At 51.1% G+C, this 21,065-nt stretch overlaps 6 protein-coding genes across 6 annotated transcripts; 3 read left to right on the top strand and 3 right to left on the bottom strand.

Moving 5' to 3' along the window:
* Positions 1–1,685: 1,685 nt before the first annotated feature.
* Positions 1,686–3,203, top strand: CGCS363_v010646 (ATP-dependent RNA helicase DEAH11; the record flags this gene model as incomplete). The annotated part of the gene is made up of 1 exon (XM_036642495.1): positions 1,686–3,203. One exon carries the CDS (start codon positions 1,686–1,688, stop codon positions 3,201–3,203), a length of 1,518 nt encoding a protein of 505 aa, XP_036491553.1.
* A 4,475-nt stretch (positions 3,204–7,678) lies between these two features.
* Positions 7,679–8,512, top strand: CGCS363_v010645 (uncharacterized protein; the record flags this gene model as incomplete). Its single annotated transcript, XM_036642494.1, has 1 exon — positions 7,679–8,512. One exon carries the CDS (start codon positions 7,679–7,681, stop codon positions 8,510–8,512), a length of 834 nt encoding a protein of 277 aa, XP_036491550.1.
* A 1,895-nt stretch (positions 8,513–10,407) lies between these two features.
* cctO-0 (Cyclochlorotine biosynthesis protein O) lies at positions 10,408–11,540 on the top strand (the record flags this gene model as incomplete). The annotated part of the gene is made up of 6 exons (XM_036642493.1): positions 10,408–10,657; positions 10,707–10,835; positions 10,888–11,009; positions 11,068–11,155; positions 11,227–11,433; positions 11,500–11,540. The coding sequence occupies 6 exons, from the start codon at positions 10,408–10,410 to the stop codon at positions 11,538–11,540; spliced, it is 837 nt and encodes a 278-aa protein (XP_036491551.1).
* Positions 11,541–12,782: 1,242 nt separating this feature from the next.
* Positions 12,783–13,559, bottom strand: plyE-1 (putative pectate lyase E; the record flags this gene model as incomplete). Its single annotated transcript, XM_036642492.1, has 2 exons — positions 12,783–13,180; positions 13,238–13,559. The coding sequence occupies 2 exons, from the start codon at positions 13,557–13,559 to the stop codon at positions 12,783–12,785; spliced, it is 720 nt and encodes a 239-aa protein (XP_036491556.1).
* Positions 13,560–16,600: 3,041 nt separating this feature from the next.
* Positions 16,601–18,263, bottom strand: rgxB-0 (Alpha-L-rhamnosidase rgxB; the record flags this gene model as incomplete). The annotated part of the gene is made up of 6 exons (XM_036642491.1): positions 16,601–16,962; positions 17,009–17,078; positions 17,134–17,375; positions 17,442–17,521; positions 17,586–17,869; positions 17,997–18,263. The coding sequence occupies 6 exons, from the start codon at positions 18,261–18,263 to the stop codon at positions 16,601–16,603; spliced, it is 1,305 nt and encodes a 434-aa protein (XP_036491557.1).
* A 715-nt stretch (positions 18,264–18,978) lies between these two features.
* On the bottom strand, positions 18,979–20,031 carry CGCS363_v010641 (uncharacterized protein; the record flags this gene model as incomplete). Its single annotated transcript, XM_036642490.1, has 1 exon — positions 18,979–20,031. The coding sequence occupies one exon, from the start codon at positions 20,029–20,031 to the stop codon at positions 18,979–18,981; it is 1,053 nt and encodes a 350-aa protein (XP_036491554.1).
* Positions 20,032–21,065: the final 1,034 nt, after the last annotated feature.

Here is a 21,065-nt window from a genome sequence, read left to right as displayed (position 1 = left end):
CTTCAACCCGAATCACTGCCGCTTCCGTCTCCAGGGGCAGGGAACGAGTTGCCACATCCCACACCTTCAACTCTACCATCAATAATTTTTAAGTGGAACTGTGGTTTTTTGCTACAGGAGAAAGACCCAAGCATTCACTCGGGTGATAGCAAAATACGGCCGATTTTTGAGCGGACATGCTTGCCCTTGCTCCACTATTACGCTTGATGTTACGAAGATATGTTCTTTTGGATACCCTCCATCTCCCTCGTATCTCGTTCGTTTCTTCCCGTTACCACTTTACTTGCTTGTCACTCACCTTGAACACTGTGATAGAGAGAACCAGGAATTAGGATCTGTGCGCTGAAAACCTCTTTTCAGGAACCTTGAGGACTGGCGGCGGCCGGGATTTCTTCGGGTTAGGGTTACGAAAGTTTCGACTACAAGTCCCCTTCTGGTCTACCTCCATGGCTGGAGATGGCTGGACAAGATGTACCTCGCCGCCACCAAGAAACAGGTTTTCCGTGCCTGACCCGGAGATAAATGTGCCCCTGAGTCACGAATCCGTCAGTGTCCGCTGTAGATGGTGCCTGGCCACGTTGTGGAATACACTTTACGGCTCCTGAACAGACCGTGGGCGGTTCCTGACAAAGTACTGCCAATTCAGGTTAGCCAGAGTTTTCAGGGGTTGGCTATCTCTGAATTTGTCAGTAAATGACCAACCTGGCAGTTTAGTAGACGTCCTTCAGCCACATTGTGGGATACAGTATACGGCCCCTGGGCGGCCCCTGGACGGCCCCTGAGAAAGTAAAGCCAGTACCCAGGGGTTGAGTTGACAACTCTGCCCGGCTGTTCAGCGAGTGAGAATAGCACCTGATCTGTAGTCTAGTCTGTCTTGCGGATGGGCCTTTCAACGTCTACTCAACTCCTTCTGTGTGCAACTGTTGCATCTTTTGAAAGTCCCAGCTCTTTGCAGTGCTGTCTTAAATCCCGTTTTATCAAGCGGTAGAAAGACCACTTCCGTGCATCCCTTTTCTTGTCAAACCGTCCACAACCACACCTTTTCAGAGACTTTGCAACTGTGTATGAGGGCTTTACGGCTTTGCCACCTGGCATGAAGTTCCGGGAGCTCGCAAGTCTGCCAAGTGACACAATGTCCCACCTCTTCGACTTGTAAACTCTGCAGTATGACCAATCCTCCTCGCTTTGACTTCAAACACGGGCTTCAACTGCAACTCCGCATAGATGTTTGACTTCACACGCAAGGTGGTGTATCATGTATGGACTCTCCATGTTTGGTAATGGTATACAGATGGGACTGAAAGGTGAGGAGGAGAGAGGTTGCGGCCAGCCTTCAGAATCCTTTAAAATGCGTGCCTCGCTCCCTCGTCCCGGGCTTTCTTTCTCTCCTTCCGTGTCTCACTTCGTTGAATCGTACTCAGGTCTTACTTCTTCACGTCGCTATTTTACAAACCGCTGTTCATCTCGCCACTCACTACTTTACTCTTCACTCTGGTTACTCCACTTTGATACATCCTCCAACTATCTATTGTTCGGCTCCTTAGTCGTTCAACTTCACTATCGTTCGGCTCCTCAGTCGTTCACCTTAACTATCGTTCGGCTCCTAAGTCGTTCTGCGTCGTTACTTGTAGTCCGGCATTATCATCATCCGGTACCTTTACCACTACACCATACCAGCTCGCATCATGTCTTCTACTACCATGATCGCCAACCGTACCTCCATCATCCCCGCCAACCGCTCCGTCGTCCGCCACAAGCTAGGCGTAGATATGACCATCACAGCCGGCGGAGAGGTTACCGGTTTCGAGCTCACAGACGCTACAAACAAGACCCTTATTTGGACTGGCTGCGCCAGCACGGTCAAGATTAGTTGGAACAATTATGGAGTAAAAGACGTCGCAAACCAATATCGGGATCTTCTCAGCTACCTGCAGACGTTCACGAAAGTTTCTTATTACACTTGCCCAGAAGTGCATGACTTGCGCTGTACCGTCAATATCACCTTCGAGAACAGCGACCAAGCCACGATGGCAGTCAAAGACCTCGCGCACCACTATTCGGAGTACCTCCTTTGTGATCAGGCCTTCGAGGCCCGTGTTGGAGTACCCTACGACCAGATGAGTACGATCTCTAAGAAATTCAACGAACTTCATGTCCTCGCCCTCCGCGACAGAGTGACCACCGAGGTCCAGCGATCAGAGACCATGGCCACTATCACCATTACCGGCTACAACAGACTGGCTGTGACCAACATGAAGAGACAGCTTGCGGAGCTCATTGAGCAAAGCACCATCCTCGACACCACTACCATTCGCGCTCCCGAGATCCAGTTAGAACGTACTTGCATGGCCTGCTTTGACATCCTCAAACGGCCCGTTCTGCCATCTTGCGGACATCAATCACTTTTCTGCGCCGAGTGCCTGCTCGAGACATACAGAGCCAACCACAAGAAGGGGCCTCTCCGCTGCACCGAGCAGAACGACAACGGAGAGTTATGCAGCCAGCCTATCGACCTCGAGTGTCTCGCCAACAACCTACCTCCAGCACTCTTTGAGGATTTTCTCGACCTGGCCGCTAACGCCTTCGTGGCACGCAACCCTAATCTTGTACGCCACTGCCCCACACCAGGGTGCCGCCAAGTGTACCAGCCAACTCCTAAGACCGAAGGCTCCATGGGCACACCAAAGACATGCCCGGATTGTCTGGTGCGTCTCTGCACCACGTGCGGCCACCAACATGACAACGACAGTCCCTGTGAGTCCATGATAGACACAGATCTCGAACAGGCCAAAAAAGACCTTGAGGCCAGAGATTGCCCCGGATGCTCAACTCCGATAGTCCGATATGAGGGTTGTAACAAGGTTGAATGCCCAGGATGCGGTACTTTCATCTGTTGGTCATGCATGAAAACGTACACCACCGCCCTTGCAGCCTACAACCATATGGTAAAGGATCACGGCACCGTCGGCGAGGGATATATTGCCTTCGACGACAACGGCGATCCCATCCTGCCTGAAGATGAGCGAATCGAGAATGAGCTTGCAGAACTCCAATTCCCCGTCGACGACGAAGATCTCGAGCCCGCACAAGACGACGGAAGGGATAGGGGTGAGGGGCGTATGGAGGCGCGCGTCGAAAAACAACAACCACAACAAGAACGACCGCTCGCTCAGGATCTTCCCGTCGGCCAAAGCTGGTGGTAGATCCTCGCCCATACGTCCTCCCTTAGTAGTTTCCTACTTTGGGTTGTCACCGCCCCTCTTACATAACAACACCATTCTGCCAAACCATGAATGGACCGAGTACAAGCTTGCCGAGCAAGAGTATCTCGACGACAACAAGTATTACCTCGACAAAGATCAATATGAGGAATACGCAATGCGACTCGAGCCCACACAAGACAACAGCCGGGATCGCGGGGAGGAAAGGATGGAGGTGCGCGCAAACAAACAACCACAACCACAACCACCACAAACAATGCCGGACGACGCCGCCAACAACTACCATTACAACAATGGCAACTCTGACGGAAAGCAATTGATTCCTGACGATGTCACAGGGCGTCCGGCCGCCGCACTCGAGAGTTACCCAGGCCATGCCTTTGGTAGTCTCACACCCACCCTCCCTCTGACAGGTTTTTTTCCCCTTCGGGGTTTTTTTCTTTTTTTTTCCCCTTCGGGGTTTTTTTTTTCTTTCTTTTGGCCCAACAATACAAACCACAACCACCACCGCCAAACAAACGTTCCCTAACCTATGCAATGTGATGTGATGATGCTTGTCAATGTGTGTAGATGTGCGTAGATGTGTATTATATGCTTCCATTCCGTGATGCACCCCACTGGATAACCGGCGCCTTCCATTGTGGCTTGCGTCTTACTTTGCCGTAGCAACCTTGCATGATCACGCCATCCAATTATTGAAGCTATTCAGAAAAGTGTGGCTCTCTCACACTGTGCCTCTGGCATACCCCTCTCTCGTCCTTCTTGCCGTCCTCTCTACCGCCAGCTCTATCGCTATCCCTGTCGCCCTCTCCTGTCGCCCTCTCCTGTCGCCCTCTCCTGTCGCCCTCTCCTGTCGCCCTCTCCTGTCGCCCTCTCCTGTCGCCCTCTCCTGTCGCCCTCTCCTGTCGCCCTCTCCTGTCGCCCTCTCCTGTCGCCCTCTCCTGTCGCCCTCTCCTGTCGCCCTCTCCTGTCGCCCTCTCCTGTCGCCCTCTCCTGTCGCCCTCTCCTGTCGCCCTCTCCTAACCACCTTCCCTGGCGTCCTGTCTGTTGTTCTCTCTGCCCCCTTATCTGCCGTCTTCTCTGTCGCTCTCTGTGCTATCGCTCCATTGACGAACCTTTGTACTTCGCCCTTGACTATGTAATTCCTTTGCGTGAAGTTGCATGTAGATACTACATACTAAGCCTTCGTCAGATATGCAAAACCATGGGATGTTACACGTCTGGCACGATCGCAGCCCGCCCGACTTCGAACTACGATCTGAGCCTTGAGTGTGGCTGCTTGGCGCTTTGATCAGTCCAATTGTTTGTGAAGGATCTAAAGGTCACAGGTGCAAGGTGCAACTCAATGATGGCTAAGCAACCCGGAGGATAAAAGCCCAAGAGGTTCCTATAAAGAAGGCCAATGAAACGCGCCTGTGAAGTCTAGCTTTTTAAAAACATCGCACCTCCGCCTCACGTGCCTCTTGTTTTCAAGCCCTGTATGTTCTTCAGGTAACGTGCCGCGTTTTTGGTCCAGCACTCAGGGTTGCAGAGGGGAAAATCTCTGTTGTTGTCAGCCTATCCACCTCTGTTCAGGTAACTGCTGTACTCAGCATGGTCAAACTCCTTTCGTCTCGAGTCAGAGACATGGTACACACGCACGACAACCCTCGCGGGGGTAACACCTTGTCTCCAAATGAATCGTCTCTGGAGAACGGTCAACTATGCCGGGATTGTCGTCGGGGGCGATGCGCCAAAGGTGATGACTGCGAGTTCAGTCATGACAAGAGCCTGTTCAAGAAAACTGCCATGAACCTCTGCAGGCTTTTCTCGAGAGGGTCCTGTCGCTTTGGGGAGGAGTGCAGTATTCCACACGTTGACGTGCCGTTGGACCAATTCGCACGTGTTCGGCCTACGCAGGCGCGTTGTCGCAGGGGAAGTGAGTGCCGCCTTCCCCATGGGGACCCAGAAGAGGATACTGTGAGTATCACACTACATTTCGGTTGCATCAGACTATCGCAAAAGCTCACTTAATCGCGCAGCTGTCCACCAAAACCGATTCGCGCACACGACAGTTGCTCGGAGCAACCTTCACTTTCGGCGCCGGGGCATCGGTCTGTGATGTTACTCTACCTGACAACTCAACCGCCGTCATTCTCAACATTGTGGGACCATGCAGTACGACGGCAGTTCAATTACTGTTAGAACAAAGGGGCTTCCATGTCCCTCTCACGTCCATCAAACTGAGATCCCAAGACTCGGGGCTCAAGTACGCTGTTGTCAACGGCCGAGTCCCTGGGTTTGCGGAACTTTTGCGCGCGAACTTTGAGAAGAAGAAGGCACACGGCGTGTTTTCAGGGATTAAAGTTGTCACCGAAGAGATAGATCCGATTATGGAAAAAGAGGACTTTCACGTTGTGACTAGTCGGAAGATTAAGTGCTCTTGGCCAAAGGACCGCGACGGATCTGACTTTGCATGCGAAAAAACCGAGCTTGCAATGGTGGAAGCTATGCTGGCAGCCGTCGGCGAGTTGGAAACACGGCTTTCTCTCGGGTCAGACGACGAAGATCGTATGTTGGAATCAGTGGCTTGGTTTGAAAGAGCAGACGACGCCAAGCGAGCAGCCCAGACCTTTGACAGAACCCCTCTCCCTTTCAACTCGTCTGGGCTACTCAGTGTGAAGCAAATTCACTCCACGAGCTACAAGCTTTCGACCCGAGTTTTCCAGAGTCTTATCAACGAGGTAAAGAACCGTCATGACCACAGAGATGCCCAGGTCAAATTTCAAACATTTTGCAACACGGAAGAACACACCATACTGTGGTTGGAAAGCGACAATCTTGATGCTCTGGAGAGGAAACGACAAGCAATGGATGGCCTATTTGCTGGTAAGGTCATTTCCTACTCTGCGGACACCGACAGCCCGGTCTGGAGTCCGTATTTTGACGATAAGGCCTTCCGAAACCGGATTCTCGATCAGATTGCAAAGGACTGTGGTGTAGCATTTCACTGTCTCCCAGTCAGCAAAGAGATCAAGCTATACGGCCGGCCTGAAAATATCAAAAAAGCCAACGAAGCTCTTTTCCTGAGTTTTGAAAACAATTTCACAGCCGTCCACCCTATTGCTCTCAACGCAAATGCCTTTAATTGGGCCATCAGAGGAGGTTTCAAGGCTCTCTGCGAAGCCCTTGGTCAAGACACTGTGAGGTATAAGTCCGTCTGGCCGCCTTCCCAAATTAATATCGCAGGGCCAATCTCCTCTTACGAACGAGCCATAGAAATGATTTCTCAGAGGTCAACCTTCAGAGATGCGGTTGAGAGACCATGTTCCGTGTGCTGGACCGAGCCTGACCAGTTCCTGACGACGACGTGCGGTCATGTCTACTGCTTGGACTGCTTCCAGAACTTTTGTCGAGCAGGAGATACAAATACTGGAGGCTTCAAAGTGGCCTGTATAGGCAATAATGGCCTTTGCAGATCCGTTATCGGCCTTGATGAACTCGCACAATATCTCCCATCAGTGGCGTTCGAACAACTCCTCGCGTCATCAGCCGAATCATATGTCAACAAGCGTCCCGAGGAACTCCGGTACTGTCCTACGGCAGATTGCGGATACATTTACCGAGTCAGTTCCACCGAGAACCCAAGATATTTTGAATGTCCGAGCTGCGGCAAAGCGACATGCCCTTCATGCCACAACTCTCATCCCGCAATATCCTGTGCGGAACGTCGGGACAAGATTGCCAGGGGGGACGAAAAGAAACTGCGAAGGTGCAAGCGGAAGCTTGGGGTCAAAGACTGCCCCAAGTGCCACGCGCCTATCGAGAAGTGGTCTGGCTGCAACCACATGATTTGCAGATGCGGAGCACACATCTGTTGGGTATGTCTCGCCAACTTCGAAACAGGCGATGAGTGTATGTTGCATATACGTCAGAAACATGAACCGATCTCGTATGCTTTGTTTGGTCTGCAACAACTTTGAAGACTTGCGTGTCGAGAAACTTAGCGTCACTATGCTTTTGAACAGTTGGGCTATGGCTTTGGAAGAGAACAACGACAGCGAACTGTAAGTAGAAAGCGCTTGTTGTGATGAAAGACCTGGCGCCTTATTCTCACAAAAGTTTTGTAACATAATCAAGAACGTCAAAGGGAGCCTGGCAGTGTTGCTATTCTTCATTGTGTCAATAAAGGGTAGCTGTTATTGTTATACTACAAAGGGACAAGAGTTGAGATCCCCAGAGAAAACAACTGGAATTGTTCAAAGGCACCCCGAGCGAAATTTTCGGATTGCCTATTTATTCCAGACACAACCTCGAGCTTTTATCATCTATCTCAACTATACAATCCAGCAGCAACACAAAAACACGATAACCACTCCCATTCCTCCTCTTCAAATAAGTCTAGGCGTCTTCTGGAAAGCACGCCTTCGAAAGTCACTAGCCGGCTCACGTTACTTGATACATACCGAACAGTTACAATGCCTGTCAAATCTGCGTATGAAGGACTTAAGCGCTTCTTGAAGGGCGAAAAGGAGGAGGTTGATATTGCGAAAATTCGACTTGCGAGAAAGCCGACGTGGCCCACTCCCCCTCCATCTCCTCGTTTGCCCCCTCCTCCTCAATCTGTCGTGGTTGAAGCTCCTTGCCACGACGGAAGACCTTGTTTTGCAGTATGGGCCTACACTGACAAAGACGTGAGGTCGCCCGCAGGACCTGATCTTTCAAACATACCGCTTTGGGTCATCCGAGTTTACCACACCTTGCCCGAAGCCGTGTTCGCTTACCACGTCCGAGACACGGCCGAGAAGATCTACACACTTGCGCACACGAGATTCGACGCCTTGGACAAAGCGTACCTTGAGCACCCCAAGTACCGATACCGCATCGAAGTCATCGGGCTGCCCCTTCCAGAGGACACCAGCGATAGCGAGCGCATCGAGCGGTGCATGGAACACCACCGCGCAGAGGTTGCAGCGCGCCGGATCACAGGCAGTGTGTTCTTTATCCAGACAGCCGTTCAAGGTGACTACAAGCATAGGATCGCGATCCGCCGGCTGGACGAAGATAGACTGGGCGAGATCTACACCGGCGGTAACTTTTTGGATGTGTCCTTCGATCCAAAAGCAATGGTAAGACCAAGCGATCCGGAGATGTCACAATATGGCTCGTCGCGGTTTGCAACTGCCAATGTGGGAAGGGTGTTTGGAGCTTTTAGGCAGTCGATCCGTTGGTTTTATGATCGATACGTGGACAACGGCACAATCTACCGTGACATGGAGACATGGAAGTTGGAAGCAGCGAAGGGAAAATGATGATGTCTTTTTAGAGTCTGCAGGTAATCGAGTTCATCGTACAGATTGGTTTTTCTAGAGAATCAAGACGTAGTAGTGATAAGCTTAATCTCGAATGTTTGTTGGCACTGAATTCATGCAAGTTCTAAAGTGCACCGCCCTTCCTTAGGTATTGAAAGATTTGCCGAGGGACGAGCGAGAAATAGAATGTGGCAAGTACGCCGCCTGCATTTGACGGATGTTTTCCTAGAAGGTTTGCCTACTTGAACCACGTAAATGTGCATGCATGACTACCACTTTGAATGGCTGTAGATCAAACGGCGATTTGAAGGCTTTGGGCCAGGAGACCACAGAAAAGGGCATGTCTTGGAGGAATCTAGGAACATGCACACGACATGCAACGCCTGTCACTTTGATGGTCGTGAATCAGTGACTACAATATTGAAACTAGCTTCAGCACATGTTTCGGTTCTATTTATCGCATCCGAGAAAAACCGGCCATAATCCTAACCCAACGGATTCAACTTGCGTCACTACTTGGCAGCCGCGGAAGGCATGTTGTAAGTCAGGTCGGCGTCTTCCGCCCGCGCAGCAGCGGAAGGCTTGTTGTAAGCAAGATCAGCATCCACCTCAGCCCGGGCAGCAGCGGAAGGCTTGTTATAAGCCAGGTCGGCGTCCACTTCAGCTCGGGCAGCAGCGGAAGGCTTGTTATAAGCCAAGTCGGCGTCCACTTCAGCCCGCGCAACCGCAGCAGGCGCGTCCAAGGCGATCTTTCGACCTAGTTAGAGAGTTAGACATTGGCGATTCTGCACAAGAGTTGAGCTCATTGCTTGCCTGTCATAGGAAGAGCATTGACACAGGCCAAGAGGCCAGATACGAGAACGATGACGGAGACCTTCATTTCGGCGCCTTTTAGCAATTGAGACAATGGTTGACAATAACGCTTGATGTGCAAAAAGTGAGATGTGAGCTTTGAGAGTATGAAATGAACAAGTCCCTGCGGTCTGATAAACACCTTGACTGAGATGGGTTTGAATATTATATATGCATCGGCCATACGCCTACTGCGTCATCTCTTCGAATAACCTGTCAACTTTTTACCTTACAGTCCTGTATGTTCGGTTGCACCTCTTGGGACTGCAAAATGTCGGCTAAAGCAGAGTCTGGCCAGACTCACCGCGTGTGTGTTGCGAAGTGCATCTGCCCCGCTTTCTCCCATGTTCCCCGGTCACCTGCCTGACAACGACATTGAATGTTTGCCTCTCGGTTGATACATTTTGATTAACTTACAGTAATCTCTTGCTATTTTGAGCTCGAGGCGCATAGATGTCTTGTCCTACCACTGTTTTCCGCCCCTCGAACGCATGGGTTTTCTTTCCGCTCGAATCAGACTTCGTCTCCAAGAGTTTTCAACCGAAGCGATGCTTCACAACTCTGTTGGATCTATTTCTGCAACTACATCCAACAGCCTCTCTTTGCCTTTTTCATCGGGGTAATTTACCGTATTAGATCCACTTGCTCGAGCCTCTTTGTGTCCATGCAGCAAATATGTCGCAACCGCTGCGAGGGGAGGCCCGGAGTGCGAATTTCCCCTGTAGAATCCATGTGAGCTGAGTCCTTCTCCCCGTTCGTCAAGTTGGCCCCGTTTTTGCGGCACGGTAAGAGCGCTTCGTCGACATATCAAGACAGTATGAAATGAAAGGCCATGCTCGTGGGATCTGCACTTACAATCTTTTGCGAGCACACGTTGGCCCGCATAAGAAAGAAGGGGTGGTTCACCCTCGACGTTCTCCGCTGTCTCAACATCAGACCTTCTTCTAATTGTCTCTACGTTTGTGGTCTCATTCCTCTCTAAACAGTATTTGTTTATGTTTTGTTCATTCTGATACGATCTTTGGCATTTTCAGCGACTCAACATGCTTCCTGTAATCGAAAAAGCGACGTACAATCGGGTGCACCCGAGCGATGAATCCAGCGACCGGTCTTACAGCGAAGAGACAACGTTGATGCGGGAGGGCCTTGTCAAGAGAAGATCTGGATCATGTTCACTTCTCTTCAAGTCCCTTTGTGTTCTGGCTGTTCTGATCTTGTATTCGGCGGCTCTGATCCAGATATCTGCGCACATATTCAGAGCTGGTCGTATGCAGGGCACCAGGGCCATGGATTGTCAGTTCACACTGCGCACCGTCAAGTCCGTTGCTAATCGGTCCTACAGCTATCGTCGATGGATTCCTCCAGTATGAATTTCGCGAGTTCTACCAATTCGAGAAGGGACTCCAGAACGTCACGTATTTCACTGAGCCTGACGCGGAGGTGGACAGAAACTGGCATAATATTCTCGCACGTGAGTTGCCACCCTGAATCATCTGATCCATAGTTTAACGGTCTTTCTAAAGATCAGAACATTCGATTTCCGAAACATACAATGGAAGAACTTGGTCGCGTGGACGAGGGTATCGAACTCCCCGGAGGTGGTTACTTTGGATCTATCATGGTCTACCATCACTTGCACTGCCTGGTATGCTTGCTTCAGATCATGTTTCAAAATGTGCCAGTCGACTAATTCAATCCGTTAGAAAAACCTGTATCACGCCCTGCACCCAGAATACTACAATTTCAGCAAGTTGACAAGTCACGAGCAAGAGAGACTCGCCGAGCACAACGGTGAGAAACCTCAACTCCGGCTCCTAGCTTTCGTAGCTTGCTCAAGATCATGCTTCTGATGAAACCTCCAGATCATTGTCTCCATATGCTTCGAGAGGCAGTGATGTGTCAAGGTGACACAACGCTGATCGCCATGAAGTGGAACTCCACTGGTCTTCGGCCGATCGGAAACTTGACCAGTCCCCATGAATGCGTCAACTGGGACAGGCTTATGGAGTGGGTGGTTCCCAACTCCTTCGATGCTCTTGCTGATAGCATGCTGGTACATCCGACTTTTGGTATGGACCCTGTTCCCTTCTCCGATGTTAGCCACAATGTGAGACGCCGAACTGACACAAGAACAGGACCGGTATTCCGCGATCGCCAATTAGTCGAAGCGTCCTGATGGGAAATTTGTTGGGTATTCTTGTAGTAACAGATTGAGGATGATACATGAGGAGTAGTAGCGTGCAGAGGACTGGGCATCACAGACTTTGAGATTCTGTGGTAATGGAAGTACATTTGAATTTGCTTCAAATTCGTTCGTCGTAGATACAAAACTGAGTCGTGCCATGTATTTTGACTCGGCGTAAATAGCCTTAGCTAGACCGTTGACATATCCATGTGCTGTAAGATCATGTGCTCATACATCATCATTTGTCCCAGATAACTCAGTGCTGCACATCAGCGGCGTGCTCCTTGCGCGCAACATATTCCGGAACTCCCGGGGGCTTTCCCGTGTTCGCACCCTTCTTAGAGTGCTCTATTCTCTCCTCCCTCTGCTGCTGGGCCATCATCTCCTTGGCTTCATGCTTGCTTGAGGGGTCCTCTGCTTTACAATTAGTACTGGGATGCGTAGGTAGTCTGCCAATACATACTGTGAGTGTCGGCTTGAGAGTTGTTGTATTGAGGCATTATAAACGCTCCAAGGATTTATGTAAACAGGGTTGACTGTAACGATTTGGGAACGGGAAGTTTGATCGCTGCGTGGAAGTTTGGTCGAATGTGATAGATGTAATGTGAAGGATTTCCTGGAACTATCATTGTAAAGGCTTTTTAAAATAGTCTCGATAGTCTCGATGTGTTATCAAATTGAACTCACTGTAATTTGAGTGACGCAAAGTTGCGTAAATGTATCGTCACTGACGCCGCGGCAACGTCCGCATCGTCGGTTCCCACTTGACGTCGACAAATGGGTCGAATTGTGGGCAATGGGGAGCCACCCGTCTGATAAACGCATTTCAAACCCACACATCTTCGATCTACAACCGGGCAAAAAGCTCCGTCAAAAGACGTGTACAAGTTCGACCTTTCAGGGAGTATCTAATGTTTTGCTGTTGAGTAAGCCAGTGGAACCGGGGACTTCACCTCGGTCGCCGACCCCTGTCTCGAAGCACATGTAATTTTGGCTGAGCAAGTTGGAAGTCTACTATTTTCACAGCATATGGAGTCGATTGAAAACAATTCAGCTGTTATGTTCGGGCCTATCGGCGAAGCTACTATGTACATGGAAGGCACCCGGTCAGAGAGGCATCAGCCAACAAGACCACGGCGCAGAAGTAAATACACGCTGAAGGGATAAGCTCCCCCAGACTCCACGCTCAAGTATGATGCAGAAAGATCGACCAGACACCAAGGTTCAAGCCGCTTAGCAGGCGGACAGAGAAGTCTGGCCCTTGCAGTTGGCAGTGGTGCTGACCTTGCTGCTCTCGCCAGAGCCCTTGTTGACGCCCTTGTACTCCTGGCAGACCTTGGAGACACTGGAGCCGCAGGTGTTGGAAATGGTGGCGACGTCACCGTAGTTGGAGTTGATACCGACGAGCTCCTTGACGCTCTTGGCCTTGACGTTCTTGACGATGACGTTGCGGGGGCCGCCGTTGTTGGTGCAGTCGCCGCAGCCGCGGTAGAGCTTGCCGGCGGTGACGACGGTGAAGCCGTCGATGGTGACGGTGCCGCGGCCGTTGTGCTGGACGACCTTGTCGACAGCGTTCTGGGCGCCACCGCCCTGGATGAGGACGTCACCAGTGCCGAGGGCGGAGATAGCGTCTGCGAGTGGGAGTTAGTTGAATGGCTCGGTTACGAATCTTATGGAGGCTATCTTACCCTCGCAGACGTCGCGGAACCAGACGTTCTTCAGGGTGCAGGCGCCCTTGCAGTGGACGCCCTCCAGCTGGTTCACACCGATGATGACGTTGCTCAGGGTGGCGCCATTCTCGAGAATGAAGACGGCGGAGTCGCTGCCAGTGTCGGCGTCGGTGTCACAGGCGCGACCACGATCGAACTCCTTGTTGCCCATGTCCTTGCTTCCAGAGATGACACTGGGAGCAGAGAGGGAAACGATGGAACCGCTGCGGGTGGGGATGTTGAGAGTCTGAGCCGCGGTGAGGCCGGCCAGCATGGCGGAGACAAGAACCTTGGTCTGCATTTTGGATGTGATTTGCGTGATAAAGCTGAGTGGAAGATATTGAGAGGCAGCTATGTGATTGTCCTGAGTGAGCGGGATGAGGAGGGAAGACGGATGGGAGAACGATGAAGATTCACGTCGTACTTATAGTTCCGTCAGGAATCCCACAGCTATCACGATAATCATTCTCAGGAGTCACCCAAGATACTATGGCGGTAAGGGAGTTTCACATAGATCGTAAGAGTCTAGACTGTACCACTTACTGGGAGCAGCATCCCGTGATCCCGTGGCCTATCATCATAGCAAGTTGTTCAGGGGCGAGGAATGATGAATCTCCTTGGTGGAATTACCAAACATCATCACCGCCATGTCCCAGAAGAAATAAACATTGGGAGACGCCCCAGGCTCGGACGCTCGCCCGAGGACGTGGGTGGGCTGCCGCAAACTCCAAGGAACCCTTGATCGTCATGTACCGAACTTCTCCATCCGTGGCCAATGATATCTCTGACCTTGACAGACGCCAACCTAGTCTCGGTAGTCGAAGATGGTCCCTGCCTCTTCTGATAGGTGGATGCATCTTGTCTTTTCCGACTTCACCTGTACTCCTGGGGTCCATGAGGGCGACGTTTGAGCCCCGCAAATGTGGCGGTCGCGTGGTGGACAGACACCAGTAGTCCTTGAGCCTCCCATGTCCTACGGCAACAACTCCCAATGAGAACAGACGATGGCCGCATTCTGGGAACTCGTAAGGCTTGGCAGATAATCTACCCAATACCTCCAGGAAGGCGAGAGCGACTTTCCAGCACAGCCCCCTTCAAGGTGTGGTCGAGGGTGTCTTTGGGGGTGGAGACTGCCCGAACGGGCTCTGCACCAGAGCCTCTACTGGTATGGTTGGATTATCACAAGAGGGTTCTGAGGAACGGCGACAGGGGTTTTCTTTCGATCTCCAATTCTATTGTCTAGACCGTCCGATGTTGTCCAGGGCCCCACGTTGGATTCAACGCCAAGATCTCAGAGACCAGGGTCGTTCTATTGCTAGTGGCAGAGAGACACGGGAGATGGCTATCGCGTCAGTGGTATCATTGAATCGGCAAGCGAATCACCAACTGGATCCAGCCGAGAAGGTGTTGTCGGTCGGATAGGTTCTCCATAAGGAAACACCTTAGTCCGAGGTGTGGAAGCGATCTGACTGAATGTCTGTAAAGGGCAGGTGCACAATCCAAGGCCCAACAGCATGTTGATGCCATCATGCAACGCAGGCGTGATAGACAACGGGACTGGACAAGCGCTAGAACAACCCACCTATGCAGCTAAAACTGAGTCTAATCAGCATATGCACGCATGCCAAATCACCTCCGATGGCTGGTGAAGAAAAGGAGAACAGCCGTGGACAACCTCACCAAGCCGCAGGTGCCCACTGAAAAAGATGATGGGTCCGGGGTATTGTCTCGGTAGATCATTGTCACCTACCGGCTGATGTGCTCCGACCCCATGGTTGGGCGGTTTCGGCGCTTGCCTCCGGATTGGGGATGGGCGCGAACGGCGTTACGAAAAGCCGTAAAATTGGACGGACGATGCCAAGACCTTTGAGTCAAGCATGCAGGTTTAAAAGGGGACAGGCGCCGCGTTTTTGCTGCACCCCAACCCTTGCCAAGCCTCACCAAAAGATGATAGCCCATCGGCCAAGACAAGAAGAAACGTGAGGTTTCCGTGTCTTGGCACGCGCCAACCCCCTTTTGATGGTGTTGGTGGCAATGGAGACGGCAAATCATTGATGGAAAAAGGGGATTTCCATTGATCAGCGGCCTTCAAACCAGGCTTATTTCGACGGATTTGATGAGGGTGAGACAGCTGGGGAAGAATGTTTAACAACAGCGACACGAAGTGGTTTGCAGATGACAACACTTGGTGAGACATCATGTTTGGATTTGACGGACAACACTATGGTTCTAATGATCCCGTATGGCTTTGTGTGGCGAAATAAATTCCTTCCACTTGGCGGACAGCGCTCCCCGAACAAGGGTTGTATGTTCTGTCTTGGGTGCCTCCCGAAAGACGGCTACCAGTACCAGACAAATCCAGTGGAGGGTCAGGCGAATCTTAGTTCATCTAAGTTCCAGCTCCGCAATAATTCAAGTTGTCAATTGGGTAACAGGAAGTCTCATTACTTTTGCGAATAACATGCCGCAACTTACTTAGCGCCACGGGCTCGTACGATGAGCTTGCGTACTCCAAAGCCCCTCCATTTACAGCCCTACAAGACTATCGTGAAAAAGGCTCTTACACCCGCGTTCCGTGGACTGGGGAAGCCTGCACCGATATTACTGACATTGCAGACGCTCGCAACAGCCCCGGTTGAAGCCCAGGTGGCTGAGTCAGTCCCTTCGACGTGAGCGATGCGCTTATTTTGACGTTGTGCGAATGCCAAGCTTTGTAGATTGAAAGTCAAAATCCAGACCAAAACACGGGAGTACGTGCTTGGCGTGGATCATGGATGGGGACTAAGCTCGCGATAGTTGCGGCCCGAGATGCCACGACTCACGAGTCATTTAGTGGTTTGTGCGTGCCGGTGAGCTAGTTTCTTTACCGAAACTCAGAAACGAATGACCATTGAGAGATGAAGGGCCATTGAATACGAGTATTCTTGAGTAACAGTAACCATTGCTTCGTGAGCAATGGTTACGAAGGGGCTTCCAAGGCTATATGGGGCTCGAAATATTCAAGTCTTCCCCTTTCAAGGAGGGTATACAGAAGAAAATGACGATGACTGACTACTTTCCGGGTTAATCTCCACAGCGTTGAGTAGACATGAAGACATTGGGTCTTGCTCGGGGATGCTGAGACTAGTGAGATACCGTCCGGACCTCACGGCAGCGGTGTAGTTGCCTACGGTCGGTCCGGACGGGCTTCATGGAAGATTCTCATATCACATCTCAAATTGCAGCTCGGAAGTCTCGGAATTGATTCATCTCGCACACGGACTTTAGTGTGACCGACCAAGCAGACCAAGGGTTTCTCCAGATACATGTAAAAGCTCGCAGCTAAATAATTGCCAGCAGAATTCAACATTCTCCCGTGGCACTTCCTCCCACGCAAGGAGTGCCGGTGCACTCAAAGCCAAGCGGGTTCTCAGCGTGCCCACAGAGGTAAGACGCCGCAGCTGTGCCATTGTCGAAGCGAAGGTCGACATCGAAGAGCGCAATGTTGGTGCATGGTGCCACGGCGCTGCACTGTAGACTCGCGACTCGGGAAGACTTCGTTGTGCCAGACATACCATCGACGGTGATGTCGCGAATCTGGAACTGCGAGTTGGTGCAGTTGCCCACGCCGGGGGCACCACTGAAGCGCGTACACTGGGAGATAGCTACGGCGGCGCCACGCATGCCCTTCACAGTCAAGTTCTTGAATGACATATCCGACGCAACTAGTGACAAGTCAGCTCTGTTCACAGATCACTGGGAAAAACGCACAGCCAAGTCCACCACCGCCACCATTAGGAGGGTAGCCATTCTGATCGTCAGTCCAAGTCTTGAAGTATACCTGTGAGTTATGTTAGATGAGTTGTCTGGCCATACGTTGTGATGTGAAGACAGACGGCATGGAGGGTGTTGTCGAAGTAGCAGTCCTTGACGTTCAACCTCTCAATAGTCTCGAACTGGCCGTTGTATTGCCCAATGCTTCCCAACGCAATGCCCAGTCCGTTATAGAACTTCGAGTTTGTAATGCTGACATCGGTGCTGTTCGCCTTCAGTGAGATACTGTCATCTCCACTGTAGACTGTCCAGTTGTTGAACTTGATGTTTGATGATCGGATTGTGTCGGCTCCATCCGTGTTGGCTAGAAATACTTGTTTAGAAATCATGATCTTGTCCGTAACTGGTCAATTCACGCCTGAATACTTACAGCTCTGATATCGGTTGCCAGTGTTGTTGACAAGTATGCTGTCCAGCTCGACGTTGTGGGAGTAGATGATGGACATAGTCCTGCCCGATGTCAGTCACTTGAAAACTCCGATACAGGCGGCCGAATCTCTGATAAAACACATACCACATCTGACTCCTGAGGAAATTAACTCCATGAACGACGGAGTTCTTCAGCCCATTGAGGGTGAGGGCGTGCGGTCGGCCAGGATAGTTGGACGTGTTGGGTTGCTGGCGAATCCACTGATACCAATAGTCACCGTTGCCATCAAAAGTTCCCGTTCCGTGGCCGTTGATGCGCACGTTGTTGCCGCCGAGGATGAAGGCGGTAGATTGGTTCTGGTAACCGACGTCCAGAGAGTTTGCGAGCCAGTACGAGATGTTCGTACTCCACTGAAAGTTGCGACCGGGCTTGTGTCAGCAGTTGAACGAGACACGGAGAAATTGTCTTGTATGGCGCTTCTTGTCACATCATCTACATTGTAGAGGATGCATAGACAGAAGAGGATTAACTGTGGCGCTCTGCTGTGCAACATACCAGAAGAGTGCCTTGGAGGTCAATTTCGACATCATCCAACCAGGTGACGTTCATGACCGAGTTGACATAGTAAGTCGTGGGCTCGAAAATGACCTTCCCACGTCGGCCGCATGTCTTGAAAGCATCAAGAATGGCGGGCGCGTCATCGGTGGCATTGGTTCCGCTGGCCTTGACGGTGCATGTTTTCTTTCCAGCTCCATCAATCTGTTGCGCTGAGGCGGAGGCCACAAGGCCGTATAGTACACCGGCCGCTAGGATATGACGCATGACTGAGTTGATTGGAACAGTCGCTGTAGCCTCGAAGGGTGTCGCACGAGAGACGGCTGAGAGTTGTCAAGCTGAAACCTGTTGGATTGGTCGAAAACAAGCTTATCTGTCGACTCAGCTAAAGACGCAGGTGGCATCCCACCGGCATCTGGTCCCTGGTCGCGACGGTGCGGTGGATTGAATACTAAATCGGCATCGTCAAATCGGTGTTTTCCCAGCCGAGTCAGTGCGGCAGAACGGTCGCATTCTCGCCCGGTTGTCCTGCCCTTTGATATTGAATACGACTATTTGGGAAGTCAGAGTTGCATCGTGGTAAATTGTGCCTTCTGTGTCGTGGATTTCGCACGAATCATGAGCTGAGTAGTGGATGATCCCCATTTTCTTGACCCGATCGTATCTGGTCGATCGGCTCGCCGCCGGGGATGCGGAGGCGAGGGATGCGGGGAAGATCGTGTTATATTTTGCTTCGGGACATGTGCGGGGAAAAGCAACCGGAGGAATGAGTTTAATCAAGGTTGAATTACTCCTGTTCATTGTTCCGACCCAAGGAGACTCAGATTCAACCTGGGCTTGGAGCAGAAGAACTGACATCTCTATGCGAGCAGATGAGATGTGCCGATAGTACAGCAGAAAGACAAGTCAATCATTCATTCAAGTCGAGAAAGTCCTAGACTGTAATTCCAATTTCTCATTGAATCCCAGTTCCCCTCATTTCTTACTGGCCAGCTGCATGCTGCTGTTCATTCCGCTGTCTTTGAGCATCAAGGAGCCTCATTTGCATTCCCAGGTCTTGTTGGTATTGATCATGCTCTTGATCTCTCCGCGCAACGAAGTCTTTGATTGCTTGAATGCCTTCTTCCTTTTTCCAGGCTGGGGATGGCCATCCGAACTTTCGATAAAGGTGTCGGATCCAAAGGCCATCTTCATCTGTGTCCATTATCCATTTGTCAGGTGAGCGTGGCTCGCGTTGCTTTTCCATCTTCTCCGCATCATACGGATACTTCTCGTCGGTGAAATTCTCTGGCGGGTCGAAGCCTGGGATAAACATCAATTTGAAACTCCGAAACTCCTCCTTTTTGCTCTCAAAGTAGTCTTCAACTGGCTCATCCTCTACCCCTGATGTGCACCTGATTATCTCTTCATAGACACTACCAGTCAACGTGTCCAACATGAAAGTAACGCCGCCACTCTCGTAACCATATGCGATAGCTATCTTGTGCTTAGAGACTGGCTCCTCATATCCAAAGTAGTCTTCCATGCTTTTACCGGGATACTCATCGCCAGGCTTCCAAGCAGAGTAGTCGATGACGTTGCACTTGTAGTCGATGTTGTTGATATTGTCGTGGTATTCAAGATTCTCAATGTACGGTAAATGGCGCAACACCTCGATGGCTAAGTCGGATTTCCCGAAGGAACGGAAGCTTTTGAGGGTGATCTCCGGCCACCCGGTGGGGGGAGGCTGCTTGACAGCTCCCTCGGGTAGATGGAGAGAGGCGTGAAAATCGTAGTAGTCGTAGAAGGGAGCGACCAAACCTTTTCTCAGATAGGCTAAGACTATCTTCTTATCCACAAGACACAGTTCGTTGATTTCGCTGCTGGTCTGTTGCAAAGAAATGTAGGTCCAGTAGTCTGGTACTTCACGGACGACTTTCAACTGAATTTCGCGTGGCAGATTGAGGAAGGGAAAAGGGTAATCGCAGCATTCGCAGTCTGATTCGCAAGGCTCGTCATCGGACTCGTCGCGAATCGATTCGCTGTTCTCAGACATGATGATTTGGCGAGTGGAGAATGCGGTGAAGAATGGCCTCGAGCGAACAATGGAGAGAATGAAGCTTGACTAAGTCCTTGGTGGAAATGTTGGAAATATTTAAAGGGGGTTGGTCACGACGCTGTGCCGCTTACTACAGGCGCTGTGGCGCTGCATGTCAGCTGCTGCCTAGCCTGCCCGCGCGCGACGGCTCGATACCAGGTGCTTGGCGGTCAGTTGGCTGAAGCCGAGCAAGTCGCGCTTGATTGTTGACACATGAAACGGGCGCAAAATTCGAATTAAGTTGACGATGGCAGAAAGAACTATTAAGGCTTGGCAGTTCAGTCCCGCAGGCGCTGTGTTCAGTGGAGAGAATTTCAGAATCATGCAACCAGGCCGTCAGATGCTGTTCCATTCGAGACCCGAATACACTAATAAACTCTCATCAGTCTTCCAAAAATCCCAACCCACACTATGCGTCTTAAGCAAGTGGTCACCACAGGCCTGTTCGGTAGGAAAGAATTTGAAACAAAAGTTACAAATTCGAACTCCACATCCTGGGCATAGAAGGTAATCTGCATCTACCACCTCGACTTCGCCGAGACAAGCCCAGCATATGTGTGGAGGTGGGCCCAGTCCAAGCCAGTGTCTATTCAATATGCAGCTGACACCAGGGTGGTCTGAGTGGCATCGACGACAGAAGCTCTGGTGACAATCGCTACAGTCGAACCGTGGAGGCGATTTTTCCAGTGACACTCTGTAGAGCTGAGTGCAGCCCGTTGTAGGACAGTGACGGAGATCATTCGGTCGACTAGAGATATAAGAGGAAAATGACGATGTCAACACATCTTGAAAGGCAAAAGATGAGAGAAGACGCTGCAATTCTGTCAGACTGAAAGTAGCTGAGCATGAACCAGCTTGCCCAGGACAGCGAAGAATGCTGATGCTGTCGCGAGCTTTGATGGAACGACAGAAGTCTTCGAAGCAGTCAGCACAGAAGGAGTGCTGGCAACTCGTCATCAAAAGCGCCTCTGCGTCATTGTGGCAGAGCCCAC

The sequence above is a fragment of the Colletotrichum siamense genome (genome assembly GCF_013390195.1).
Source record: "Colletotrichum siamense strain Cg363 chromosome Unknown KSG_Cg363_contig07, whole genome shotgun sequence".
Classification (NCBI taxonomy): Eukaryota; Fungi; Ascomycota; class Sordariomycetes; order Glomerellales; family Glomerellaceae; genus Colletotrichum; species Colletotrichum siamense.
Note: the sequence above shows the minus strand (reverse complement) of the source record. Positions and strands in the feature narration are given on the sequence as shown.